The sequence below is a fragment of the Lissotriton vulgaris genome, chromosome 3_1 (genome assembly GCF_964263255.1).
Source record: "Lissotriton vulgaris chromosome 3_1, aLisVul1.2, whole genome shotgun sequence".
Classification (NCBI taxonomy): domain Eukaryota; kingdom Metazoa; phylum Chordata; class Amphibia; order Caudata; family Salamandridae; genus Lissotriton; species Lissotriton vulgaris.
The window spans coordinates 1246167338-1246192784 of NC_141689.1; the positions used below are offsets into that span (position 1 = coordinate 1246167338).

General features: G+C 44.3%; 1 protein-coding gene across 1 annotated transcript in view; it reads left to right on the forward strand.

The window, feature by feature from the left end:
• LOC147727736 (uncharacterized) overlaps positions 1-25447 on the forward strand; it is a 186009-nt gene that overhangs the window by 141809 nt on the left and 18753 nt on the right. The window contains exon 6 of the mRNA XM_086961736.1: positions 3714-3824. Coding sequence (XP_086817862.1) covers positions 3714-3824 — 111 coding nt within the window. The remainder of the gene's footprint in view (positions 1-3713; positions 3825-25447) is intronic.

The window sequence follows — 25447 nt, forward strand, 5'->3', positions numbered from 1 at the left end:
AAATCAAATGGGTATGAAGTCCACGGCTGATGGGTCTAAATTACAAATTAAATCCTGTCAACAATTATTAGTGACATTGGGAATTGCATGAAAGTTTGAGTTAAATACATTGTGGTATGTTTCTGTATAACTGAGGAAGGCTAAGAACTAGTGGAGTTTTTAAATCCAAAGTAAAGAAACTTAAAATTCATTATGTTCAACATGCCTTTAAGCCACACATAAAGCTGTATGGGGCAGAAATGCGATTACGAGTGGCATTACTCACATAATCGAATCCTCTATAATTTCATGGATCGAGGGGAAGCAATACAATTTCATTGATTACTTTTTCAATTCCCCTTTAAGACATAGTCACTAAAGTTGCTGGATTGTTCTTTATTTTCTGTCTCCTTCATCAGTAGATAAACTCTTTTGCTTGATAAATCAGTTATAAGTTATTCACCATTATTCTGTCAAATCTCCTCCTGATGGACAAACAGTCCACAAGTGAAAAAGTTGTCATCCAACTTTTCAACGGATAGAATACTGCAGAGCTGAAAAGTGATTCCTGGTGGTACTCTAGAATCACCAGCTTATTGTTGGTATCCAGTGTTCTCGGGCCTATAGCCAATATAGAATGAGATTTTTTTTTTGTTTGGAGGCAAAATTAGATTACGTATTGCCTTTTCTGTGATTGCGACTAAATCATTTTTGGGTTATAGAGGTTGCTTTTCTGTGTAACAGAATATTGAAAGGGATTTTACGCTCCACCTCTTCCTGCAGTGACTAATTGTAGGTGCTGCATTGATAGTCACATGATTTTGATAATCCATCTGCTCCTAATTAAATTTCCTATGCCTTCCCTTTTTGAATCTTTCTGTTCACAAAATTTAAGGTGATAAGATCTTAATGTTTTCACACTTGGAACAGATTCTGCTGGGGGGAGAATGAATACTGGGGTTGTTTGCTGTGACTTTTTAATTGTGTTTGAAACATTCTTTTGCCTCCTTTTTTCGATAGGCCATCCTTGATAAATTTGTTGAACTGAATTATGAGGTGCTGAGAAGAGACATAGCCCAGACCCTTGCCACTCCTTCACTGTGTGCCAGCGGGAAAAGTTCACTTAAAATGTTGACCCTGAGAGAGTTCTAACTTATCTACCATATCCTGAGCCCAAATAATTGTCAGAGTGGTCAGCAAACCAACTGCACCATAGACTGCAGTGATGGATCAACCTGTTTTAATTCAGAAAGTATTTCCTTTAGGAGTCCATCTGTAAGGTATGATTCTTATTTACTGACAGTAGAACTACCAACATTCCTTGAAAAGTGCCTTGCCCAGTGGCAACATATTTAGCGTAGGTATTGCTGGTGAAGAGGTAATGGTCAAGTCTGCTTTAGAAAATGTATATGGTCCTTTTGTAATTGCACCCTCATGCCAGATTGACACTTCTGCCCACGTTTGAGAGTTTGGGGCCTGAGGAGAGGCACTATCCATCCCATTAAGAAATTTAGACTTCATCCCACTTGACAGATTGTTGAAACGTGGAGAGATGGAAAGAGGACCATTTCCCAAGTCTATCAGGGTCTGGTTGTCCTCTCAGTCTAATTCTGCACCCATTTGAGTAGATGATCTTCCCAAAAATTCTGTTCTTTCAGAATAATTGAGTGATCTTTATAATTTCTCTATGATTTGCTGCTTTAGCCTTGACTGAGGAGTTTGGAAATGTTTGCAGACAAGCTTCTGAATGGAATTTGCTAAAGTAAAGGAGGCTTGTTCCCTTGATGAGAAAGAAATGCCTAGATCATATTCTAATGCCAAGTTTACTCTTTCTTGGGATTTAGTAGCTGGAAGCCAAAGTCTCCTCAGACTTTCAGTTGCATGGCTTTACGTATACTTAGGTTGTGGCTGAAGCCTTTGGTTTGGCTGTTGAAATGAGCATCCTAACGCCTCAATACACTTTTAAACATCAACTCTTCTAAAATAGTCCATCAACGATCAAAAATAAGAGCAATAAAAATAGTTATTTTCAGTAACTCCTTTTGAATGAAAGGCATTAATGTGCAGGTCCTCGTTAAAACATTGTGTAGATCATACTGTTGCAGAAACTTTCCTCTTCGGGGAGATGTTCTGTAACGGATGAGGAAGGCTGTATAAGATTCCAGTTAGATTCCAGTAGAGCCAATTAAAGCTGGTTTGAAGGGCTTACCACGTTCCGGCTTCTGCCGTCTTGAGGATCAGATGCCACGGACAATAGGCTTGGCCCACGATGTATTGTGCCAGAGCACACATACACACTCAAACACGGCCTCCCAGGAGTGACAAGCTTTGTATACAGTTCATCAAATCTTCCAAGATCACTGGTGTGTGCTGAAGATTTGCATGCTGTACGCAGGGAGGTACTATGGTATGACTCTCACCAACTGCACAATAAGCGTCTGGTTTGAGATGAAATTATATTGCTTCACTCCCTTTTATAAGGCATACTTATTGCTTTCATTAGTAAGCTGTGGCCTTTATATTCCGAATAAAGGATGTCTCCGGTAAAGTTATTTCAAGAAGTGTCAGGGACTAGTAACATGGGTATTTGGGTTATAAAGCATTGCCTCGTTTTATGACCTAAGTTTTCTCAACTCAGAATACAACCATATTGCTTTAAGAAATGGTGGTCTTTGCCATAAGAAATCCTTATTAACTCTTGAAGTCACTGTGTTCCATCTCCTCACCCAATATGTACTATCATCTCAATGCCAGATGTACTTTTATTGCAGCATTTATTTAAAAGTACACACCGATTAAGGAGGCAGCGTGTCTTACAGTTGTTCCTCCATGGTGAAACTTCACATTTGGGCTGTGATTTTCAGTTTTCTTTCCACTGTGAAAGCATGTTTTTCTATCATGACTGAGGGAGTCTTGTAAACTGTCCATCTTTTTTGGTAGGCTTGTAATGGCTCCAGAAGGATTAACTGCTGTGGACAATTACATGACCTTATAATTGACTCTGTACTGCAGTGTTTAGAGATCAGAAACTGTATGTTGTTTAAACATAATATTAGTGCTGGGGTGCCCAGGATTCCCATCGAGAGGTACTGCCTTTTTGATGGTTGAACTACGAGACCACGCAACAGGAGTTGTTACCTATAGGGCAACATAAAGACAAAAAGTTGTGAATCTAATGGTATTACAATGTATTAACTTAATATAATAAACATAATATCTGTGGGGCTAATTTACAAAGGTAATTATGCTACTACGTTTCGCTTATGTATGCAAATACCATAATTTAAGAGTATAAATCTGTGTCCGAATGAAAAATTCCAGCAGTGTGCTTGAATTTTTGTGTGAGCAGATCTCACAAGGGTAGGTTTGTGGATGCTCTAGGATTGGAAGCAAGTGCAAAAGGCAGCGAATACCAACTAACTTGTGTATTTGTAGTTTGTAGAACATTTTCCATTATAAAATTACTTTTATCAAAGGCATGAAAAATGCTCTCATTGATGGGGACGTGAGGGAGGGGTTTGTTTACTTGTACACTGTGTATGCAAAAATATTAACACTTGTGAGTACACCGACAGAAAAGTCAGATATGTACTCACAACACGTTAGCATAAGTGAGTAAATGTTTTTTTTTTGTGACTGTATGTCTCGGTTTGTGAAATCTATTGATAGTTTCCAATTCTACTTTAATGCGTGTACAGTTGTTTTGTAAAATACTTACATTTTCATTTTAACAGGACTTCCAAATGTCAAAAGAGACATTTCTTTCCGGAATGACGTACCAGCGATGGGTTTGGTGGATGTACCCAGTGCACAAGGGGGAGAACATAGCTGTGTTCCACACTCAGGTGAGTTACAAAAGCTGAGTTTGTTATTTGCTTGTATACTACAGCGGGTGACCCTGCAGTTTGAGGTTTCCAAATAATGCCTGAAGTTGATTCACTTTACACAAAATGTTCTGTTATTGAAAAATATTGAGAGGTAGAACCCTTTTGATATGTTTTCGGAGATGTAACGGCCATGATCAGCATTTATGAAACTCAGTGGAAGATGTATTTCTGAAGCAGCAAATGGGTACAGTAGATGAACATCACCATTAGCCTCTGAAGACATGGGCCCTAATTTAGAGTTTGGCGGAAGAGATACTTTGTCACAACCGTGGTGAATATCCCATCTGCCATATTGCTAGTGCATTATACCCTAAGCCACTTGTAATGTGGTGGACATGATATCTACCACCTTTGGACCCTGCCCGCCAAACTCAAAAGAAGGCACATAGATGTTAACAGGGCTACTACTAGTCATCACAATTAGATACATTAAAAAATAGGTATTAAAGGAAACAATACTCAACACTTTTTGAGAAGAGTACTTTGAATTACCTTCTCAATACAACCTCGTTTGTTCAGAACTAATCAATCTTTCGCACACGCAGGGCAGAGGCGCCTATTCAAAGCGCAACATAAAGCAAAAATGACCTGATATTTTACAGTACAAAATTCAACAATATGACCTCGGCCCCTAAAAAATAATACAAGAATGAAACATACAAATGATAACCCTACAAAAATATATATACACTAGTGTCTCCCTCTAATTATAGGAGAACCACTAGGAGGAAATCTTAAATGTCACACTCAATGGCTATAAATTCGCCAAACTCAAGTGTAACGTAACACAGATCTCAAAAAATTGCAGCTATTACAAGATTCCTCCACTGATGTGTCGACGTGACCACGTTTCAGCCAGATCTTCTTTGGCTTCTACAGGACAGGGTTAAATGTATCATTTTCACGCACAAACAGAGTAGGTCATGTGCACACTGCTATAAATCACAGCAGCCTCAATGCTGAATCTCCTCAGAGTCGGAGATACCATCAGCTTCTCAGCTCTCTCCATGCCGGGGTCAATATTCAAACGCAAAAGAAGGCACATAGATGTTAACAGTGCTACTACTAGTATCACAATTAGATCAAAGGATAGAAATAGACTGCTGTATCACTGCCCTTTGCATTTCAGTATGTCATTTGCCACAGTTCTGCAGAAAATGCCTATAAACGGAGTACAGCATCTTTTGATCTGATCTAAGTATGAAAACCTGGTTCCAGAACTGACTGCGCAATGCATAACCAAGGTTCTTTGTATGGCTGTTCATTGTGAGTTGATGTGGTTGATCACTGGCCTGCCACAAACGTGCCAAAAACTTCAGCCCTAGGCCTCTGTTGATTTTCTGTATGTCCATCCGTCGCATTGTACAGAATCTTTAGGAGATGCCATGCTTCTATGTATATGAAAGTAACTAAGTGATACCCAAAAAGAAGTGCAGAATTTAGGATTAAATAAATTGAAGAGTTATCAGTGACATTGGGCGTAATGTAAATGGAACCAACGCAAGATCACACATCTGAGGCATTGTACGTTTTTCACAAGGTACCAGCAGTACTGTTGCAGTACATTACATTAATGCTGATGTTTACTCTTATAGTTGTTGCTGATGCCGCTTTGCTTTTAAAGTTGGTTGTAGATGAACCTGATTCTTAGGGCGAATTTCTTTCATGAAATGATCTTCCCAAACCCAGAGTATTTGTTCTTCCCTAAACTGTTTAGTTGATTTGGTGCCCCAAATCAGCCTGAGAACCTAAAAACCGCTGTCTGGGTTTCTCTATATACTTCTTCTGTAGTTCTCGGGTGCCCATCGATAGGCAGTGCAGTTCACAAAAATATAGAATCACTGGTAATCTCAAGAACAGGATACCATTACTGTGTATTTGGTTACTGCTACTATTACTACTTGTTTAGTGTGTTATACCCAAGAGTATCCAGGCACTGGGCAGCAATATCTCTCTCTCTCCTCTGAAACCCTCAGCGCTGGTCAGGAATACAGCAAGGACAGGGCCAGCGAAAATAACCAAACTTGGCCGTTTCTTTAAAAGAATTGTTTAAACTGTCGCAATCTTAGATTTGTGCACGATTGTTCCAGGGGTAGCCCGTGATGACCAAAAGTGATATCATACTGCAGCCCTCAAACAACTATATGATAAGCAAACATGTTTTATCACATCGTACAAAGAGCTGGAGAGTAGGACTCAGATGTGTTTTTCTGTGACGTGGTGACAATCTTTTAAATGCACTTACAAGAGAGACAGCAGAGGTTAACAAAAATTCTCTGAGGGACCCACAAACAAAGTATGGCCCTATGTTTTCTGTTATTTTTGTGCTCAGGACCTACAATAAGCGATACCAGCATTTTGTGCCAATCTGTAACGATTATGTTTACTGACCCTTTTTAGTGAACCGTAAATCTGTTTAATTTTTCCAGAGGAGTTTGTGTCTTAAGTTGGCTTTGTCTTTGCCCCTTACACTAGCTGAGAATCCTTTCTGTTTGGATTTTGTTAATGATTGAGATATTGTGACTTGTACATACTAGCTGACTATTGTTAATTCTTGTGTTGTGTCATCTAATCTGTTGAGGGTGGTAATCAGGGTTCCTGACCACCAGCTTTCTAACAGCGTGAGTGTGTTGAATAACAGGATTTCCATTTTTTTAACCCCCATCAGCCGATTTACCGGTTTAACCTTGTACCATTCCAGACTGGTGCTTCTTGGGTCATTCAATGATTCAGCCCATCCACTAAAGGATCATGTACCATCAGTCTCTGACTACCTGAACTGTGGTAGTCAGTGTTTGGCCTCTGTAAAGGGTATGGAGCAGCACTGTCTTCTAAGCTAGCTCTGGTCTAATGGCTGGGTCATTTCGTGGTTAGAAAAAACAGTCTTAATTGCCATCTGTTCTGCCCACACCTAAATGCTAATGTCCTACCATGGATCACCATTTATAACAAGCTTCTTAATGTGATGGGCACTATTTTTCATTACCTTCCTAATGTGTGGGGCTAGCATTACTATTATTATTTAATAGTCCAGCTACTTTTATTTACGTTTGGTGGCAAGTTGAAGCATTTCCCTCAAAAAGGAGTAAAACAATTAAATGCTTGAGTGCTGCCTTCTGACAGGTTCCAAAATCCAAAATCAATAATCTTAGTCTTTTTCAGTGGACTTCTCAGGGTCTTTTTTTTGTAGCTCTTTGAGGATTCCAAATTTATCTGCGATACTGATATAAATTTCGATGTCAACAGTTTATGAATGAGCCATACATTTTAGAAGGAGATAGATGTCCAAGAGATTGTATACGATAGGACGTCTTGAGACACCCCAGAGTGCACAAAGCTATTGATCAGGTTAAAGCACTTAACACCATGGTAGACCTGTCTAGAAGAACCTGGAGCACAAAGATGTCAAAAGCAGCAGAAAAGTATCAAAGGGTCACCAGTGGATGGTGCCCCCCGCCACCTATCTCAAAATGATGTCGCTTTATCATTCATGGATGCTCACAAGGATTGCAGGCCTCTGGTAGATTAAAATTTTAGTTCTGGTTGTACGTTCATTCATATTGAACTGAAATAGTTTGGCTTGTGTTTCCTTTTTCTTTCTGTTCTTTTTTCTTTGATTTTTTTTTTCTTCCTTTATTGTTTGCTTAACACATGGCTCCTACCATCCTTTATGTATCTGCGGAACAATTAGATATCGAACGCAACTGAACACCTTTGGTATATGTACAGCTGCGAAGGACAATGATGTGTATTGACCCAGCTATTCCTCATTGTTATCTAAAAAACCATGGTGGGAGATTATGTTGTTGTCGAAATGTGTCCGAAATGTGGACCTATCCTGGTGATAACTAAACATACAAAAATACAACAGAGTATTGGGGGGTCCTAGGGGAGTTAGTTTATAGACAATGTGAGTACCTTGTCCCCCAACTACTACTACAAAAAACAAGAGAGGTACTGAGAGTCTGTGAAATGAAGAAATGACAGGACCAGGTTGTGTCCAGTATAAGTGTTCAGATCAAACCATTGATCTTGAGCACATGACACTATTATGTCATAGAGGTGAGGATAGGAAGATACAGGGTTTAGAAAGTAAGAACATAGTACCCATCCGCCCTCTCATCAGTGGAATTTCGTCATCTGGGTTGGTGAAAAGAAAGGTGTCCTATGGGCTTCTCCTCAGGGAGAGTCTGAGGTAGCCAGATGTTGGACCCTTAAGAACCACATCCAACCAGCAGAGGATAGTGTGTGAGTGGAAGGGGCAAATAAATTTGCAGTGCTCAGAAAAGAAAAAGGAAACTAATCCTAGTGATTAAAAATACCTACTTTGATGACATAAGAAGACTTTTATTCGGTGTGACCATCAAAGTGGTATCGTTAAAAACAGTAAGCTGATAGCATGTAAGGAATTGCTATCTATCACGTGTATTAATCGGTCGACATGTTTCAGCCTATACCGGCTTTCTTCAGGACCTATGATAAGCTACTGCAACATATACTTATCGTGAGTTGGAGCTTGAACATGAACAATCTCCAACAGTTGAAGGTGTATCTCCTCCTGTGCATAGAAATGTGGGAAACAAAAAGACACAGTGTTAAATGTATACAAACTATGTAGTGTTTACCTCAACCTCTTGAAATGCAAAGAAAACATAGTCTTCACTCACCCCAATTGTAGGGAGAAAAAACCTCACCTCACCTCGCCTGGCAACAGCTCAGGTTGGAAGGAGGCCACGCACTAAAAAGATAAGTGCGAGAAAAGGAATTAGTAATGCAGTAACTAGATAAGTCCTGCATTTTGTTGTAGACTTTTACAAACAGTGACACCAAAAGGCATAAGGAGGCGGCTGGATTGAGAAGCTGATGTGAAATTCATCTCTAAAAATTATATCAAACCCCTTAATGTTTCAAGGTTGTACTATCAGTAGAGTTATTCAAGGGTGGCAAAAACCGCCATATTATGTTGTTAGCGTTAAGTTAAATCAAAGGGAGATGGAGTCTTCCTATTCAGAGCCCTCTCAGAAAGAAGCGCAGCATAGAGCGCTAAAGAACTCACCTCTCCGTCGTTACCTCGGGTAGAATCCTGAGCCGAGGGGGAGGTGACTGGCTCACTGAGAATGGCTGTTAATAACAGCCGGTGGCGGACCTGAGAGAGAACTCTCAGTGTATGCGTTGTGATAGGTTGTGAGAAATCGACCAATGGTGGCGATGCAAGTTAAGCCTGCAAAGGCACAGACCTCTTGGCGCGTTCTCATTGGTTGAGACTTAAACCAATGACAGCGGATGTAGGCTATTTTGCGGAGCTGTGTAAAATGCGTACCGCTAGTCTTTTTATCAGTCATTTATGGTGATCATAAGTCTGTTTAGGCGAACGACCTCATCTTAGGACTGCATGTAGAGCATTCAGCATGGAAAACGTATATCACCCAGTGACTCTGAGAATATCAGGGAAATGTCTAAATGGGCTTTGGCACAAGGTGCGTGATTGGTGAGCTTGCAACCAATCACGCACTGTTTAGTAAAAAAGGGGTTTTTGTTTTGTTTACTTTACGTAATGCCAGTGTAATATGTTACAGACCAAGTCCGCTTTCAATAAGAGCTCCGCAGTTGCAGAGAAGTGATAGAAAGCAAGGTGATGTTGATCTGCACTCCGTGGTTACATCAGGTGGTGTGTAACAAAAGAAGTTATCATGTCTAACCGGTCGTATCCGAGTGTGAACAAATGAATAGACAGATCGACCGGTAAATTGCAACCAAGCCGTGTATACCAAAGGGAAGGCAGTATGTCGGAGGCTTGTCCAATATTATGTGCAATCCCTAGGTTACGGCTGCGTGTGACAGTAAAGTTGGGCAAGATTAAATTAACGTGGTGTCAATACCAAATGGGAATTCTATGGACCAAAGAGAGCGGGCCTAGACGCTGACAACCTCCCGTGTGGGACCAATGAGGTGGAGGTGGTGTGCACCCATGTTTGAGATGTTAGCCCCAGGTGCCCAAAAGCCAAGGTGAACTGTAAATCTGATGATGTTTAAGATGGATGCTCACAGTTGCATCCAGGGTATATCATCGTTGAGCCCTTGTGTATCGCTTCGCAGTTTTTAGACCCACCTTTGCTCTTTTCTTAGAAGGAACAATGAAATGTCTGTGATGTGACTGGGTATGTGTGGTTGTTCCAGGATTAGCCACCTCAGTTCATCAGGATGATGTTTTTTCTCCAGAAAATGTGAGGTAAGGCGGGTAGCCTGTTTTGTGCGTCTGATTGTACTTTTGTGCTCTTGGATGCACAGTTTGATTTTTCTTGTTGTCATCCCTATGTACCTTAAGCCACAAGGACAGGTGATCTGATAGATGACTTTGTCACTATTACAGTTTGTGTGACGTTTTAGTTTCCAGGGTGTAGTGGTGCCAATATCAACTTCCAGGATTTTGCTGGTTTGGGCACACACTGAGCAGTTGCCACAGGGATAATGGCCCTGCACTGGAGGAAGATTCCATAGGTTAGGAGTGGATTCTGCAATGTCATCACGAGGTCTTGTGTGTACAAGAGCATCTCTAAGATCAGCCCCTCTCTTAAAAGAGAACAGTGGTAGAGAAATGTGTTCACCAGAGCTATTTAAAATGCGCCATTTCTGTCTAATTATTTTCTGTATTTTAGACGAAGAGGTGTTGTATGTGGTGACACACACTATTCTGTCGAGGGGTGGTTTAGCAACTGGTGGTTCAAGTAGGGCCTCACAATGATTGTTGGCAGCACGTTTGAAAGACTTGTGAACCAGAGATTTAGGATATCGTCGCATTCTCAGTTTGCTAGTAAGATCCTTAGCTTTTGCACGGAAGTCTGCAGTGTCAGAGCAGTTCCTCCGGACCCTGAGGAACTGGCCAAAAGGAAGGTTTTCCCTCAGGGAGCGGGGATGATGGCTGTCGAATCTGAGCAATGAGTTCCGTGCCATAGGTTTTCGATATAGAGAACTGGCCAAGTGCCCTTCTTGTGGAAAGATTGTCAAATCAAGAAAGGGTAGTTCGGTTTTACTATGCTCTACAGTGAACCGAAGGTAAGGATTTTGTCCATTCAACCAGTCTTGAAAAAGCAAAAGGGATTGTGTATCTCCTTGCCAGACCACTATGATGTCATCAATGTACCGTTTCCACATCTTCAAATGATGAAGATGTGGATTGATGTTGTTCAGTACCTGTTGGGTCTCAAAATGATGGACATAAAGATTCGCTAAGCTGGGTGCGAATTTGCTGCCCATAGATGTCCCCGAGATCTGTAAATACAGAGAGTCCTCGAAGGCGAAAAAGTTTTCGGTCATGGCAATCCTTGCCAGTTCCATTATAAAATGGATGGGGGTTCCAATATCTGCCGAAAAATCTTCAAGAAGTGTTTTAACCGTCTCCAGTGTCTCAGTCTGTGGTATACACGTGTAGAGTGATTCGACATCAAAACAATCCCACTGCCAGACTCTCCAATGAGATTAAATGTCTAGTGGAAGAAGCGAGCACTGAGGGATGGATTACCCCACAAGAGGCCAACTTTCTAGTCACGAAATGCCCCGTCATTCCGTATTTCTACACCCTTCCAAAGATTCATAAACCGGCCAGACCACCGCCTGGCCGTCCAATTATCTCTGGGATTGGATCTTTGTTAGAGCCTCTATCAAGCTTTGTTGATGTTTTTCTCAGTCCGATTGTGAAAACCATGCCAACATATCTCCAAGATACCAAGGACATCTTACGGAAACTACCCGATGTCCCTTTCGACATCAATACTGACATTCTAGCAAGTTTTGATGTCGAATCACTCTACACGTGTATACCACAGACTGAGACACTGGAGACGGTTAAAACACTTCTTGAAGATTTTTCGGCAGATATTGGAACCCCCATCCATTTTATAATGGAACTGGCAAGGATTGCCATGACCGAAAACTTTTTCGCCTTCGAGGACTCTCTGTATTTACAGTTCTCGGGGACATCTATGGGCAGCAAATTCGCACCCAGCTTAGCGAATCTTTATGTCCATCATTTTGAGACCCAACAGGTACTGAACAACATCAATCCACATCTTCATCATTTGAAGATGTGGAAACGGTACATTGATGACATCATAGTGGTCTGGCAAGGAGATACACAATCCCTTTTGCTTTTTCAAGACTGGTTGAATGGACAAAATCCTTACCTTCGGTTCACTGTAGAGCATAGTAAAACCGAACTACCCTTTCTTGATTTGACAATCTTTCCACAAGAAGGGCACTTGGCCAGTTCTCTATATCGAAAACCTATGGCACGGAACTCATTGCTCAGATTCGACAGCCATCATCCCCGCTCCCTGAGGGAAAACCTTCCTTTTGGCCAGTTCCTCAGGGTCCGGAGGAACTGCTCTGACACTGCAGACTTCCGTGCAAAAGCTAAGGATCTTACTAGCAAACTGAGAATGCGACGATATCCTAAATCTCTGGTTCACAAGTCTTTCAAACGTGCTGCCAACAATCATCGTGAGGCCCTACTTGAACCACCAGTTGCTAAACCACCCCTCGACAGAATAGTGTGTGTCACCACATACAACACCTCTTCGTCTAAAATACAGAAAATAATTAGACAGAAATGGCGCATTTTAAATAGCTCTGGTGAACACATTTCTCTACCACTGTTCTCTTTTAAGAGAGGGGCTAATCTTAGAGATGCTCTTGTACACACAAGACCTCGTGATGACATTGCAGAATCCACTCCTAACCTATGGAATCTTCCTCCAGTGCAGGGCCATTATCCCTGTGGCAACTGCTCAGTGTGTGCCCAAACCAGCAAAATCCTGGAAGTTGATATTGGCACCACTACACCCTGGAAACTAAAACGTCACACAAACTGTAATAGTGACAAAGTCATCTATCAGATCACCTGTCCTTGTGGCTTAAGGTACATAGGGATGACAACAAGAAAAATCAAACTGCGCATCCAAGAGCACAAAAGTACAATCAGACGCACAAAACAGGCTACCCGCCTTACCTCACATTTTCTGGAGAAAAAACATCATCCTGATGAACTGAGGTGGCTAATCCTGGAACAACCACACATACCCAGTCACATCACAGACATTTCATTGTTCCTTCTAAGAAAAGAGCAAAGGTGGGTCTACAAACTGCGAAGCGACACACAAGGGCTCAACGATGATATACCCTGGATGCAACTGTGAGCATCCATCTTAAACATCATCAGATTTACAGTTCACCTTGGCTTTTGGGCACCTGGGGCTAACATCTCAAACATGGGTGCACACCACCTCCACCTCATTGGTCCCACACGGGAGGTTGTCAGCGTCTAGGCCCGCTCTCTTTGGTCCATAGAATTCCCATTTGGTATTGACACCACGTTAATTTAATCTTGCCCAACTTTACTGTCACACGCAGCCGTAACCTAGGGATTGCACATAATATTGGACAAGCCTCCGACATACTGCCTTCCCTTTGGTATACACGACTTGGTTGCAATTTACTGGTCGATCTGTCTATTCATTTGTTCACACTCGGATACGACCGGTTAGACATGATAACTTCTTTTGTTACACACCACCTGATGTAACCACGGAGTGCAGATCAACATCACCTTGCTTTCTATCACTTCTCTGCAACTGCGGAGCTCTTATTGAAAGCGGACTTGGTCTGTAACATATTACACTGGCATTACGTAAAGTAAACAAAACAAAAACCCCTTTTTTACTAAACAGTGTGTGATTGGTTGCAAGCTCACCAATCACGCACCTTGTGCCAAAGCCCATTTAGACATTTCCCTGATATTCTCAGAGTCATTGGGCGATATACGTTTTCCATGCTGAATGCTCTACATGCAGTCCTAAGATGAGGTCGTTCGCCTAAACAGACTTATGATCACCATAAATGACTGATAAAAAGACTAGCGGTACGCATTTTACACAGCTCCGCAAAATAGCCTACATCCGCTGTCATTGGTTTAAGTCTCAACCAATGAGAACGCGCCAAGAGGTCTGTGCCTTTGCAGGCTTAACTTGCATCGCCACCATTGGTCGATTTCTCACAACCTATCACAACGCATATACTGAGAGTTCTCTCTCAGGTCCGCCACCGGCTGTTATTGCGTGATTGGTTGCAAGCTCACCAATCACGCACCTTGTGCCAAAGCCCATTTAGACATTTCCCTGATATTCTCAGAGCCACTGGGCGATATACGTTTTCCATGCTGAATGCTCTACATGCAGTCCTAAGATGAGGTCGTTCGCCTAAACAGACTTATGATCACCATAAATGACTGATAAAAAGACTAGCGGTACGCATTTTACACAGCTCCGCAAAATAGCCTACATCCGCTGTCATTGGTTTAAGTCTCAACCAATGAGAACGCACCAAGAGGTCTGTGCCTTTGCAGGCTTAACTTGCATCGCCACCATTGGTCGATTTCTCACAACCTATCACAACGCATACACTGAGAGTTCTCTCTCAGGTCCGCCACCGGCTGTTATTAACAGCCATTCTCAGTGAGCCAGTCACCTCCCCCTCGGCTCAGGATTCTACCCGAGGTAACGACGGAGAGGTGAGTTCTTTAGCGCTCTATGCTGCGCTTCTTTCTGAGAGGGCTCTGAATAGGAAGACTCCATCTCCCTTTGATTTAACTTAACGCTAACAACATAATATGGCGGTTTTTGCCACCCTTGAATAACTCTACTGATAGTACAACCTTGAAACATTAAGGGGTTTGATATAATTTTTAGAGATGAATTTCACATCAGCTTCTCAATCCAGCCGCCTCCTTATGCCTTTTGGTGTCACTGTTTGTAAAAGTCTACAACAAAATGCAGGACTTATCTAGTTACTGCATTACTAATTCCTTTTCTCGCACTTATCTTTTTAGTGCGTGGCCTCCTTCCAACCTGAGCTGTTGCCAGGCGAGGTGAGGTTTTTTCTCCCTACAATTGGGGTGAGTGAAGACTATGTTTTCTTTGCATTTCAAGAGGTTGAGGTAAACACTACATAGTTTGTATACATTTAACACTGTGTCTTTTTGTTTCCCACATTTCTATGCACAGGAGGAGATACACCTTCAATTGTTGGAGATTGTTCATGTTCAAGCTCCAACTCACGATAAGTATATGTTGCAGTAGCTTATCATAGGTCCTGAAGAAAGCCGGTATAGGCTGAAACATGTCGACCGATTAATACACGTGATAGATAGCAATTCCTTACATGCTATCAGCTTACTGTTTTTAACGATACCACTTTGATGGTCACACCGAATAAAAGTCTTCTTATGTCATCAAAGTAGGTATTTTTAATCACTAGGATTAGTTTCCTTTTTCTTTTCTGAGCACTGCAAATTTATTTGCCCCTTCCACTCACACACTATCCTCTGCTGGTTGGATGTGGTTCTTAAGGGTCCAACATCTGGCTACCTCAGACTCTCCCTGAGGAGAAGCCCATAGGACACCTTTCTTTTCACCAACCCAGATGACGAAATTCCACTGATGAGTGGGCGGATGGGTACTATGTTCTTACTTTCTAAACCCTGTATCTTCCTATCCTCACCTCTATGACATAATAGTGTCATGTGCTCAAGATCAATGGTTTGATCTGAACACTTATACTGGACACAACCTGGTCCTGTCATTTCTTCGATAACTAAACATAGACAAGAGTCAACAAGAACATTGCAATATCCGATTTTACGAATTGATAATTATTATATTGAGGTAACTGTTGGCTACATGTATTAACTCTAAGACACTGTTGTAGCGGGAACATGCATATGTTCAATATATTTTTGTCATAAATATAAACGCCAATAAAAAAGATCTTTTTTTAAAAAAGGGGGCACAATGGATGTTTTTCCTCATCCCCCCATCCTATGGTTTTATTCCTGAAATGCAGAAGGGCAGTTTCGATGCCAGATTAGCTTGAAAATCCTAACTCGGCAGAGAATAGACAATTTTGTTGGACCATAAAAGCTTTTTTTTTTACCAACTACCAGCTTTTTGAGGTGTTTAGAGAGGCCTTTAATTACTCTGTTCAGGTGGGTCTGGTAAACCTCTAAGGTAGAATATATTAACATTGCCTGAACTAAAAGTGAGTTGAGTGCTTGTTAATAAAACCAAGAAAGAATGTCATTAAGAAGTACATACTTTTAAGGGTCTAAGTTGAGCATGAAGAGTGCAGGCCTGTTAAACTGAGACTGAGGTGAATTGGAAGGATGGAACTGTGGGTGTTGGGACAGACTCAGTGTGCAATGCTATTGCCAACATTTGACAAGGGCTTCCATTAGCACTCTAAAACAGTCTGTATGCTGGAATGGAGTCATCTCAGTTTTAAAGCATAAAATGTGCTAATTAATGCAGTATGGATGACAACAAGATAGTCTTCATGTATAAATAAGATTACATTCATACTTATGTGATGCATTTCGTATTTATTGATTTCTTTTAAGTTTTCATTGTTCTCCAGTTTCTTAATCATGTTTAAATTTCTCAAAAACATTGAGAAGTATACAGCCAACACGAGTTTCGCCCTTCAGTGGCACACAGGCCTGGGGCTTTGTCTTGGCTTTAAATAGTTTATTATAATGAGAAGTCTAAAATCTGTACAAAATATTTACAATTGGGAATACAGAATTGAGTGAGAGGTGTACTGGTTACTGGTGTAACACTGCACTCCAGTTGAAATCCTACTTGCGTCAGAGCACTAGTGAAGCATTCATATTTTATGTGGAAGCACACTTGAGACGTTACGTATTCCATCAATATACAGATATAACTAGTAGTATTCACCTGTGTTTGAAGGTACTTAAGAGGGAGTATGTGTTGTTGGGTAAATTGGAGGGTAGAGGGTAGCCCAGGCACAGGTCATTTATATTACCATGGCCCCATCATTTGGGTTATGGGATACTTTATAAAGGAAGTATGTAATCAAGTCTTTTGAAAGGACGGAGTTCAGTAACCTGGATGGAAAAGGCTTGAATGGGGTTGCCAAGGCAAAAGCCATGATAGTTGAATTGTAGCCCACAAAGTGAGTTTGGCATTGTTTTTATGGAAAGGCGATATATTTGATTGTGTTAATTGGGAAAGTGATGAAGATGTAGTTTGTGTTTGAAAAGGCCTATAGTATGGTCAAGGAATATCAGCCACAGCAGTCTGTGGGAGTTGCATTATAACAAAAACTGTAATCAGGATGGCTAGTAGGCAAGATAAAAACTAAAGGACATTTTAAGTCAAATATGTATTGCAGAGGGAGTGTAATTTATGTATTTATTTATAAAGTTTTATATAAAGTGTGCCAAGGTCTGTCTTTAATAGGTACTGGTTAACATTTAGATGTGTATATCTGCTTAGGGAAGACAACGGTCACTAAAGTGCCCTTCGTAAGAGCAGGGATTTCTACCAGGTCAGAATTGTAATAATAAAGGTATCTTTCCTTAGTGCTAAGAATTAGACAGGAAACCAAGCTTACAAGTGCTTTAAGCTATGACATGCATTTGCCCTTGGTGCTTTTGGGGTCTCCTGATTAATCCCGCAATAAAGTGTTGATGAAGTTACACATGAGCATATGAGGCTGGATCTAACCTGTGCCACCACATGTTTTAATAGCCATTTGTTACCATAGGCTTACAGTTTCATAGTACTGTATTGTACCCCAAGGAATGCACCGGTCTTTGGTTAGATGGCTAGCCAAGCTCCTTGGGAACATTACCAGTGCAACATCAAAGATAAGCCTACCCTTAGTCTAGAATGTGGCGCCACTAGCATTGCCTACACTTTGCTGTTCAGTGATTGTTGTTCAAGTTTTAGTCATGTCATTTGACCTCTCCTCCAACGCTCAACGTATTGATTGACAGTGTTGTCCTCTTCGTGACATACAAATTCTTGTTCTGTCCTCTCCTAAAGTGAACTAAAGGTACTACGGGCCTTCAGTTGGATGAACATTGATTGGGAATAGCATCTGGCACCTTCTCTAGCTCTGACTTTCATCATAGTTGAGTCTGAGGCATCTGATTCTCTCCCCAGACTGAGAGCTCAAATTTCATTCAAATTAAATCACCTTCCTAGAAGGTAGTACCCAATAGTAGCTGAGGGTTTAGGAAGAAATGTAGGCATCTAGAGCATTATGTCCTAGCCAACAGAATACAATTCACCCTGTTTTATGAGCTCCTTACACCGGTGTCTCAAGAGTATCATGTAGCCCTGGTGTTGTGGCCAAACATGGGTGGGCTACTTCTGAAGCCTCAATTACGCATCACCCTCACTACAGATTGCACTTGAAGGTGATGGAGGGTAAAACTCAGCCAGCAGTGGATACCTAAATGATGGTTCCTGGGTGAATCAGACCATTGGTGAAATTGCTGGGAGCTCTTGGTGACTTAACATTCCCTTCTGATATTCACTTCACTTGTAATTGGACATCTGGTATTTTTCCAGTCCTTGCAGGCAACCAGTTGTCAAAGAACATTATCAGACTTCTAGGAGGTGTTTGTGCTCAGACCATTTCCAATCGGGGTCAGTTTGTTGTTACCTAATTTGAGCATAAGCTCCTCATTCTGAGGGCTACCAAATTTGTAGGGAAAAAGGTTGTGAAAAAGAAGTGATGCTAATTTTTTCCTTAAGTCAAGTTGTCTTTCAAAAGGAGAATGTTGCCTTCTCTGAAAGGTCTTCGAGTTTATCATGCAGCAGCTACATCTCCAGTGGATTGATCTGTTTATATCAAAGGAGAACACTCTCATCTTCTACATATAGGGTCTGTTCTTGGGGTGAATGTGCTCTCGTTCCCATGGTTGATTGAACATCTCTTTACTTCTCCCTAGATGACCTTATGTAAGACCCAGGGGGTAAGGGTGAATGTCAAATAGATCAAGTTAGTTGTAAATCTCCTCCTTGTTGCAGCGGACTACAGCTTCTCTTTTGATTATACCAATGTTTTACTTCTGCTTGCCAGACTTCCCCTAACAGTTCTCTATCTGACCATAACATAGCGACTTGGAAGTTAAACAGCTACATGTCTAGGACTTCAGTACAAGGAATGTTGCAGTCCACTGTAAAGTACACCAGCGAAAGATTGTAGCCCAGTGCTGTGAGTATCCTGCGAAATGGAATGTACATTTGTACCTGCTCCCATACTCATCATAGAGGCCTTCATAGACTGTTTCTTTTTTGGCCTGTTATGTTATTTCCCTTCAGGCAGAGATGGGGTATTATTGGGTATCAAAACACCTCGCAATTAAGTCCTTTGGTGGGACGGCTGCTGATCAGTTTTGATAATAAAAGGCTGATGGGCCATACCCTTGGTACTGCTGGCTTATCAGGCTAGCCCCTTTGAGCATCTTGCAGTGATGCCATTATTTTTTCTCTCCAGATTATTTTCCTTGGAAGTTACCTCATTTCAGGTCTGACTTTTGTAATTTTCCTGAAAAGGGTAGTTCTTTGCCTGGGTCTGACTTTTCATACAAATATGCCTTCCGTGATTCATAGTGGGCAGGGTTTTATCATGTCTACCTTGTAACCTGATCTTTTTCCCCAGGAGGAGTCATGGTTGAATTCTGTAGACAATATTCAGGTCCTACAGAACATCTGCTGAATAACCGTGAAATTTCTCACATTTGATCTGGCCTCTCTGGGAGAAACCATCTTCTCAACCTTCAGCCACTGTGTTCACGAAGCATACGAGAAAGCATACAAGTAGTTGAGGATAAGGCTTAGCAGGCCGACATAACTCTGTCCGGCCAGTATTCACTCAGGGTTGCTCCAAAATGATCTCCACTAAAGAGCCCTACTGCCATTTTATTGTGTTTTACTCCTTTGACACAAAAACAGACGGAATATGATCTCCTTAGTGTCAAATCAAGCTCCCCACTTCAACCTTGCTCTCTCAAAGTTTTACAATTAGTAGCTAAGATTAAAGCATCCCATCACTCTGAAACTTCGAACAAAGTCATTATATCTGGGTGCTTTTCTCGATTCAGGATCCAGGTGGTTAAGCATCAGCTTAAAAAGCCTAATTTGGACCCTTCAGAACTATTGGCCCATCCCCCTGTTGCCTGTACCCACCAAAATCCTGGAGAAAGATCTTAACGTCCAGGTGATGAACAATCTAAGTTTAAAGTATTTTATTCAGCACAACATGTCAGGACAAACACATATCTCAAAAAGCGACATAGCAGGGCGGAAAAGCCAGTTCTCAGTAGTGCCATTAGCAGATGTCATTCCCACGGTTCACGCCTGCACAGTAACATAAGTCGCGTGTTGTCTCAACATGGTATGACATTTCCCGTGCAACCCCCCCTCCCAACAATCCATCCCAACTCCCATCACCCACCCCCCCACCTCCACCCCACGTCCAGTGCACAGTCCCTAACCAAGATACACATCAGGGCTACATTCACAAGGAGGATGAGCCCAGCAAGAGATCATTGGGCAGACTCTACTGGGGTCGGAAGCCGCAGGAGGCGGAGATACTTGGGGCAGGTAAGTTCCCTAAATTCAGTAAGCAATAAGGAGTGAAACGGGTGCCAGAGCTCCCGGAACTGGTCCACTTCACCCACCACTGTGAGAGACAATTTCTCCATATCCAACACATGCCACAACCTATGGAGCCAGCCGGTGATAGATGGTATCGTAGCGGTGTGCCAGTGTATTAAAATGTTTTGGACTGCGGAGCCTAGAGCTATCGCTATCTGCCTGCCCCTGCGGGATCTGAGGGGGTACATCAGACCATTCGGAAGCCCTAACAGGGTATAAGCAGGAAAGCGCGCAGTTCAATTTCAAAATGAGTCGATTTCATCCAGCACTTCCTTCCAGTAAGGTTCCAGGAGCGGGCAATCCCATAGTATATGCGTGAGTGTACCCCGGTGCCCACACCCCCGCCAACAAGTGTCTTCCTTACTACGATCAAACTCGTGAACTCGTTCAGGTGTATAATACCAATAGGTAGAGACCTTAGTCAGCGTATCAGTGAGCCCTATGTGGTATGCCGAGTGCCTCGCTCTATAGGATATGTGTTCCCATTCCTTAGGGCTCAGAGTCCTCCCCAACTCCCTTTCCCAACGCTCCCTCCCAGGGTGATAAAGGTGAGTCGCCGGCGGCTGCAGCAGCTTGTATAAATCTGTAATCAGTTTGGAGTCCGAAGTCCGCGTCAGGAGCCATTTTTCGTAGGGAAGAAAAAGCTGATCGGCCGTCCCTCTTACTTGCGGCTGAAGGGCCCAATGGCGAGCGTGCATATATCGAAGTCGCTCTATCTCCGGGAGTGAGAACTCCTGACGGAGTTGTGGAAAGGGGACAACCCCTTCAGGGCCATATAAATAACATAAGGCTCTACACCCCGCCTGTTTCCATCGTGCGAACGCTCCCCTCTCCATCCCCGGAGTGAAGTCCGGATTGTCCACCAGCGGGGTAAGTGGTGACGGAAACGTGGTGAGGCCATGTAAAACGTTGGTAGCATCCCACACCCGTAGGGGTACCCTTGTGACGAAGGAGCAATAGAGGTTTTTGGGCCGATGAGGGCGACGTAGGAAAGGGATCTCCTGCAGGGGTCTCCCCGCCACCGCCTGGTCCTGAAAGAGCCAGTGCTTATCGGACTCCCATCTACTCCATTCCACAAGATAACGCAACTGTGTAGCTTGAAAGTACTTGCGAAAATCAGGTATTCCTAAACCACCGGCTTCAGGGGCCAGCAGCGAGAGAGCTCTACGCATTCTAGGCTTCTTACCCTGCCAGACAAACCGAGAAACGTCTGCCTGCAGTTGCGAAATCCATCCCACCGGCGGTTGGAGCGGCAGGGCTCGAAAAAGGTACAATTCCTGGGGCAAGACCGTCATTTTGATAGCAGCTATCCTGCACAACCAGGAAAAGGTGCCCCGGTTCCACCGGCCCAGTTCCTCTCTAATCTTGGCACCCAGGGCCTGATAGTTGGCCGACACCATAGCCGGCAAAGTAGGAGCAATCTGGATCCCCAGATAAGGCACTGCTCCCGATGACCAGAGCATGGGAAACCTCCGTTGCAGACAGGTTCTAGTAGCAGGCTCGAGGGAGATATCTAACGCCACCGACTTCCCCATGTTCATCTTGAACCCCGATACCGCGCCAAAGGAGGCCAGCTCCTCCATACACGCCGGTAGAGCCATCCGGGGTCTATCAATGGACAGAATGGCATCGTCAGCGTAGAGGCTGATAGCGTGCATAAAACCACCCATCTGGATTCCGGTCACCGCCGGGTTATCAAGCATCCGTTGGGCAAACGGCTCCATGTAGAGAGCAAAAAGCAGGGGTGAAAGCGGGCAACCCTGCCTGGTGCCTCGTTCGATGCCAAAAGTCTCAGAAGCGAGCCCGTTGACGCGGACCACCGCCGATGGACGATTGTAACAGTTAAGAATCATGGAGCGGAATTTCCCGCCTATACCTGCTTTCATGAGCACCCGCTCCAAGTAAGGCCAGTGGACCCGGTCAAATGCCTTCTCCGCATCCACCGCCAGCATCATTCGTTCTCCCGGAATCCGGGAGGCCTTCTCTAGTAGATGGACAATTCGTTTCGTGTTGTCCACTGTCTGTCTCCCCGGGACAAAACCCGCTTGGTCAGGATCAATGAGACCGGGCAAGTGGGGAGCCAATCTAGCGGCTAGAATCCCCGTATACAATTTCAAGTCAATATTCAGAAGAGAGATCGGCCTATATGACCCACAATGTTTCGGGTCCTTACCAGGCTTAGGGATAACCGAGATAGTGGCCTGGAGTAGGTCGGGCGGAATGGCTCCGGGTTCAGCAAAGGAGTTGAAGAGGCGCGTCAGAATGGGGGCCAACGTCGTGCAAAACGTTTTATAATAGAGCGCAGTGTAGCCATCCGGACCCGGCGCCTTGCCATGTTTAAGCCTGGCAATAGCGGAAACCACCTCCTCTATCCGAATGTCTCTATCTAAATGATCCACCTGCGAAGGCTCCAGAGAGGGCAGTGCGACCGAATCCAAATAAGCGGCCATGGCCATCTCATCTGGGGGATCCCCTGTAAAGAGATCCTTATAAAAGCCGCGAAAGACGGCCGCTATTTGAGCGTCCTCCGTCTCCAGCATCCCTGCCGGGCTAGAGATCTCCTTAACCAGCTGGTTCTGTCTCGCTACTCGGAGCCTATTAGCCAACAATCGACCACAACGGTCCCCTCCAGTGTAGAAGGTGTGACACAACCGCAATGCCGCGTACTCCGCCCGATCAAGGTCCAGGGCCGCCAGGAGCTTCCTTGCTTCTTAGAGCTGCCGCCAAATTCTAGGAGCCCCCGTCCTGCGGTGAATCTGTTCAAGTTCCCGAACACGATCCGTGAGTTCATCTCTCTTGGCCTGCCGCTCCTTATTATCAGCCGAGGAGATCGCTAAAAATTCCCCTCTAAGAACAGCCTTTAGTGCTGCCCACTGCGTGGCCCGGCTAGTGTCCGTATTATCATTATGGGATTGAAATTCCCGAATCGCCTTCTCGATGCAGGCCACCACCTCTGCCGGGTGCAGCAGTGTGTCACGGAGGCGCCACGTCCGAGGGCGGGGAGCCGCCGGAGGTACACACAACACGACTTCAACCGGGGCAAGGTCCGAAAGGGAGATCACGCCTATCTCTGACCCTGAGGCCAGCGCCCTCACCGGTGAGGTAACTAAAAGGTGGTCTAACTTTGCGTACGTCTTGTGTGCATGGGAGTAGTACGAGTAGTCCCTATCTGTGGGGTGTAGGTGTCGCCACAAATCAAGGAGGTCTACCTCCTCTAGCTGAGCCCTACGGTCTGCGGAGAGTTCCCCGACCTGTAGGGAGCGTTGCGCTGACCTATCCAGTGCGGAGTCAAAGACAGTGTTGAAGTCCCCCCCAAGTATGATGTGCCTATCCTAGGAAGAGGTAACATCCTCGATCGCTGCTTGCAAGAAGCGGTCTTGCCGTTCATTGGGGCTATATAGGGACCCAATCGTAAATAGAAGACACCCTATCCTGAACCGATATGCCAATAGCCTACCCTTCTGTTCAGTGAATTTGTGGAGGATTTCCCCTCTAAAGTGCCGGGCCACCAATATCGCCACCCCAGCCGTTTTAGTGGTGCAAGAGGAAAAGAATTGTGAAGGGAACTTATGAGATCGGAGCCTGTGTGTGTCCTGCGGCAATAAGTGCGTCTCCTGGAGGAGACCGATATCTGCCTGGGGGTTCTCTAGGAGCTAAAGGACAGCCCGCCTCTTAACTGGATTATTCAAACCCCGGACATTCAGGGTCACAACCTTACAGGTGGCTGGGGGCATGAGCAAAGGTGTAGCAGAAAGCATCAAGGCCCCGCATCAACAAGGCGAGGAGGGCAAGGGCGCTACCTGGCATGGGGAGCAACAGAGCAATGAATAAAACGCAGTGACATGAAAAGCAAACAAGTCTGAGCAAACCAAGGAGCACACATAGTATCTGGAAACCCACGGACCGCAATGTGTATTGGACAGCCCTCCCCTCCCCTCCCCGACTCTCAAGCAAATCAAAAAGACAGGCAAAATTGTGTATGCCACAGCCATGTGTAAACGAACCAAAAAGCACATACATTGCCTGAATGACTAGGAACCCCCATGTGCACTGGACGACCTCCCTTCCCCACTTCCAACTCCCGGATCCCCCCTCCTACTCAACCCCCTTCACCCCTGAACCCCCCCAACTGTCCCCTTTCTTCCCCAACAACCCCCCTGCCTCCAGTCCCCTCCCACAACTGGGACTGGCTCAACGACCCCAACCCCTCCCATTCGAACCCCCCAAAAACCCCGAAAACCCAGTGTCCCAGTCCGGTCCTTGACGGACAAGCCTGCGGAAAGTCAAAGAAGTGGACGTCCAGCCACCACGCACTCCCCCGTTCCCCCCTCCCCCCCTCCCCCCAGACCCTCAAACCTGCATTTCAATGATAGCGATGTCGATCTCCCCCCGGAGTTCACTCAAGCGGTCAGCGCCACCACACTCGCCGTAGTAGCATCGGCTCCATCTTGCGCTGCGGTGTCCGAATCCGCAGTGACCGCAGGAGTCTGGCCGCGTCGAGGAAGCAGATGACCGTCAGCCAGGGATTGTCTGCCATCCATCTCTTGTGACACGGCTCCGGCGAGGCGTGTGTGTTCCGTCTTCAGTAGCAGTGATCCCCAGTACTCCACATGTATCCTGAAGGGAACGCAGCTGATGTAAAGTTCCATTCCACCGGAAAATGAGCCGGAAAGGGTGTCCCCAAGAGTACTGAGTGCCATGCTCCCTAAGAAAGTCAGTCGCAATTTTAAAAGCCTTGCGCTTCTGCAGGGTGGTTGCAGCCAGATCTTGATAAAGAGCCACACGGTGACCCCGGAATTCCAAGGAAGACCTCTTCCGTGCCTCCCGCAGTATTCGCTCTTTCAGGGGATAGTCCGGCAGGAAGGCCAGGATGTCGGGAGGAGGCGCCGAAGTCCGGCGTTGCAGGCCCACCCTGTGCGCTCTATCGATCCGGATAGGAAAATCAGCCGATTCCCCAGCACCCCTCTGAACAATTCCCCTAGGTACGTCGCCACATCCTCCCCTTCTTCCCGGGAAGGAATTCCCCGGACTCGGATGTTGTTCCTCCGGGAGCGATTT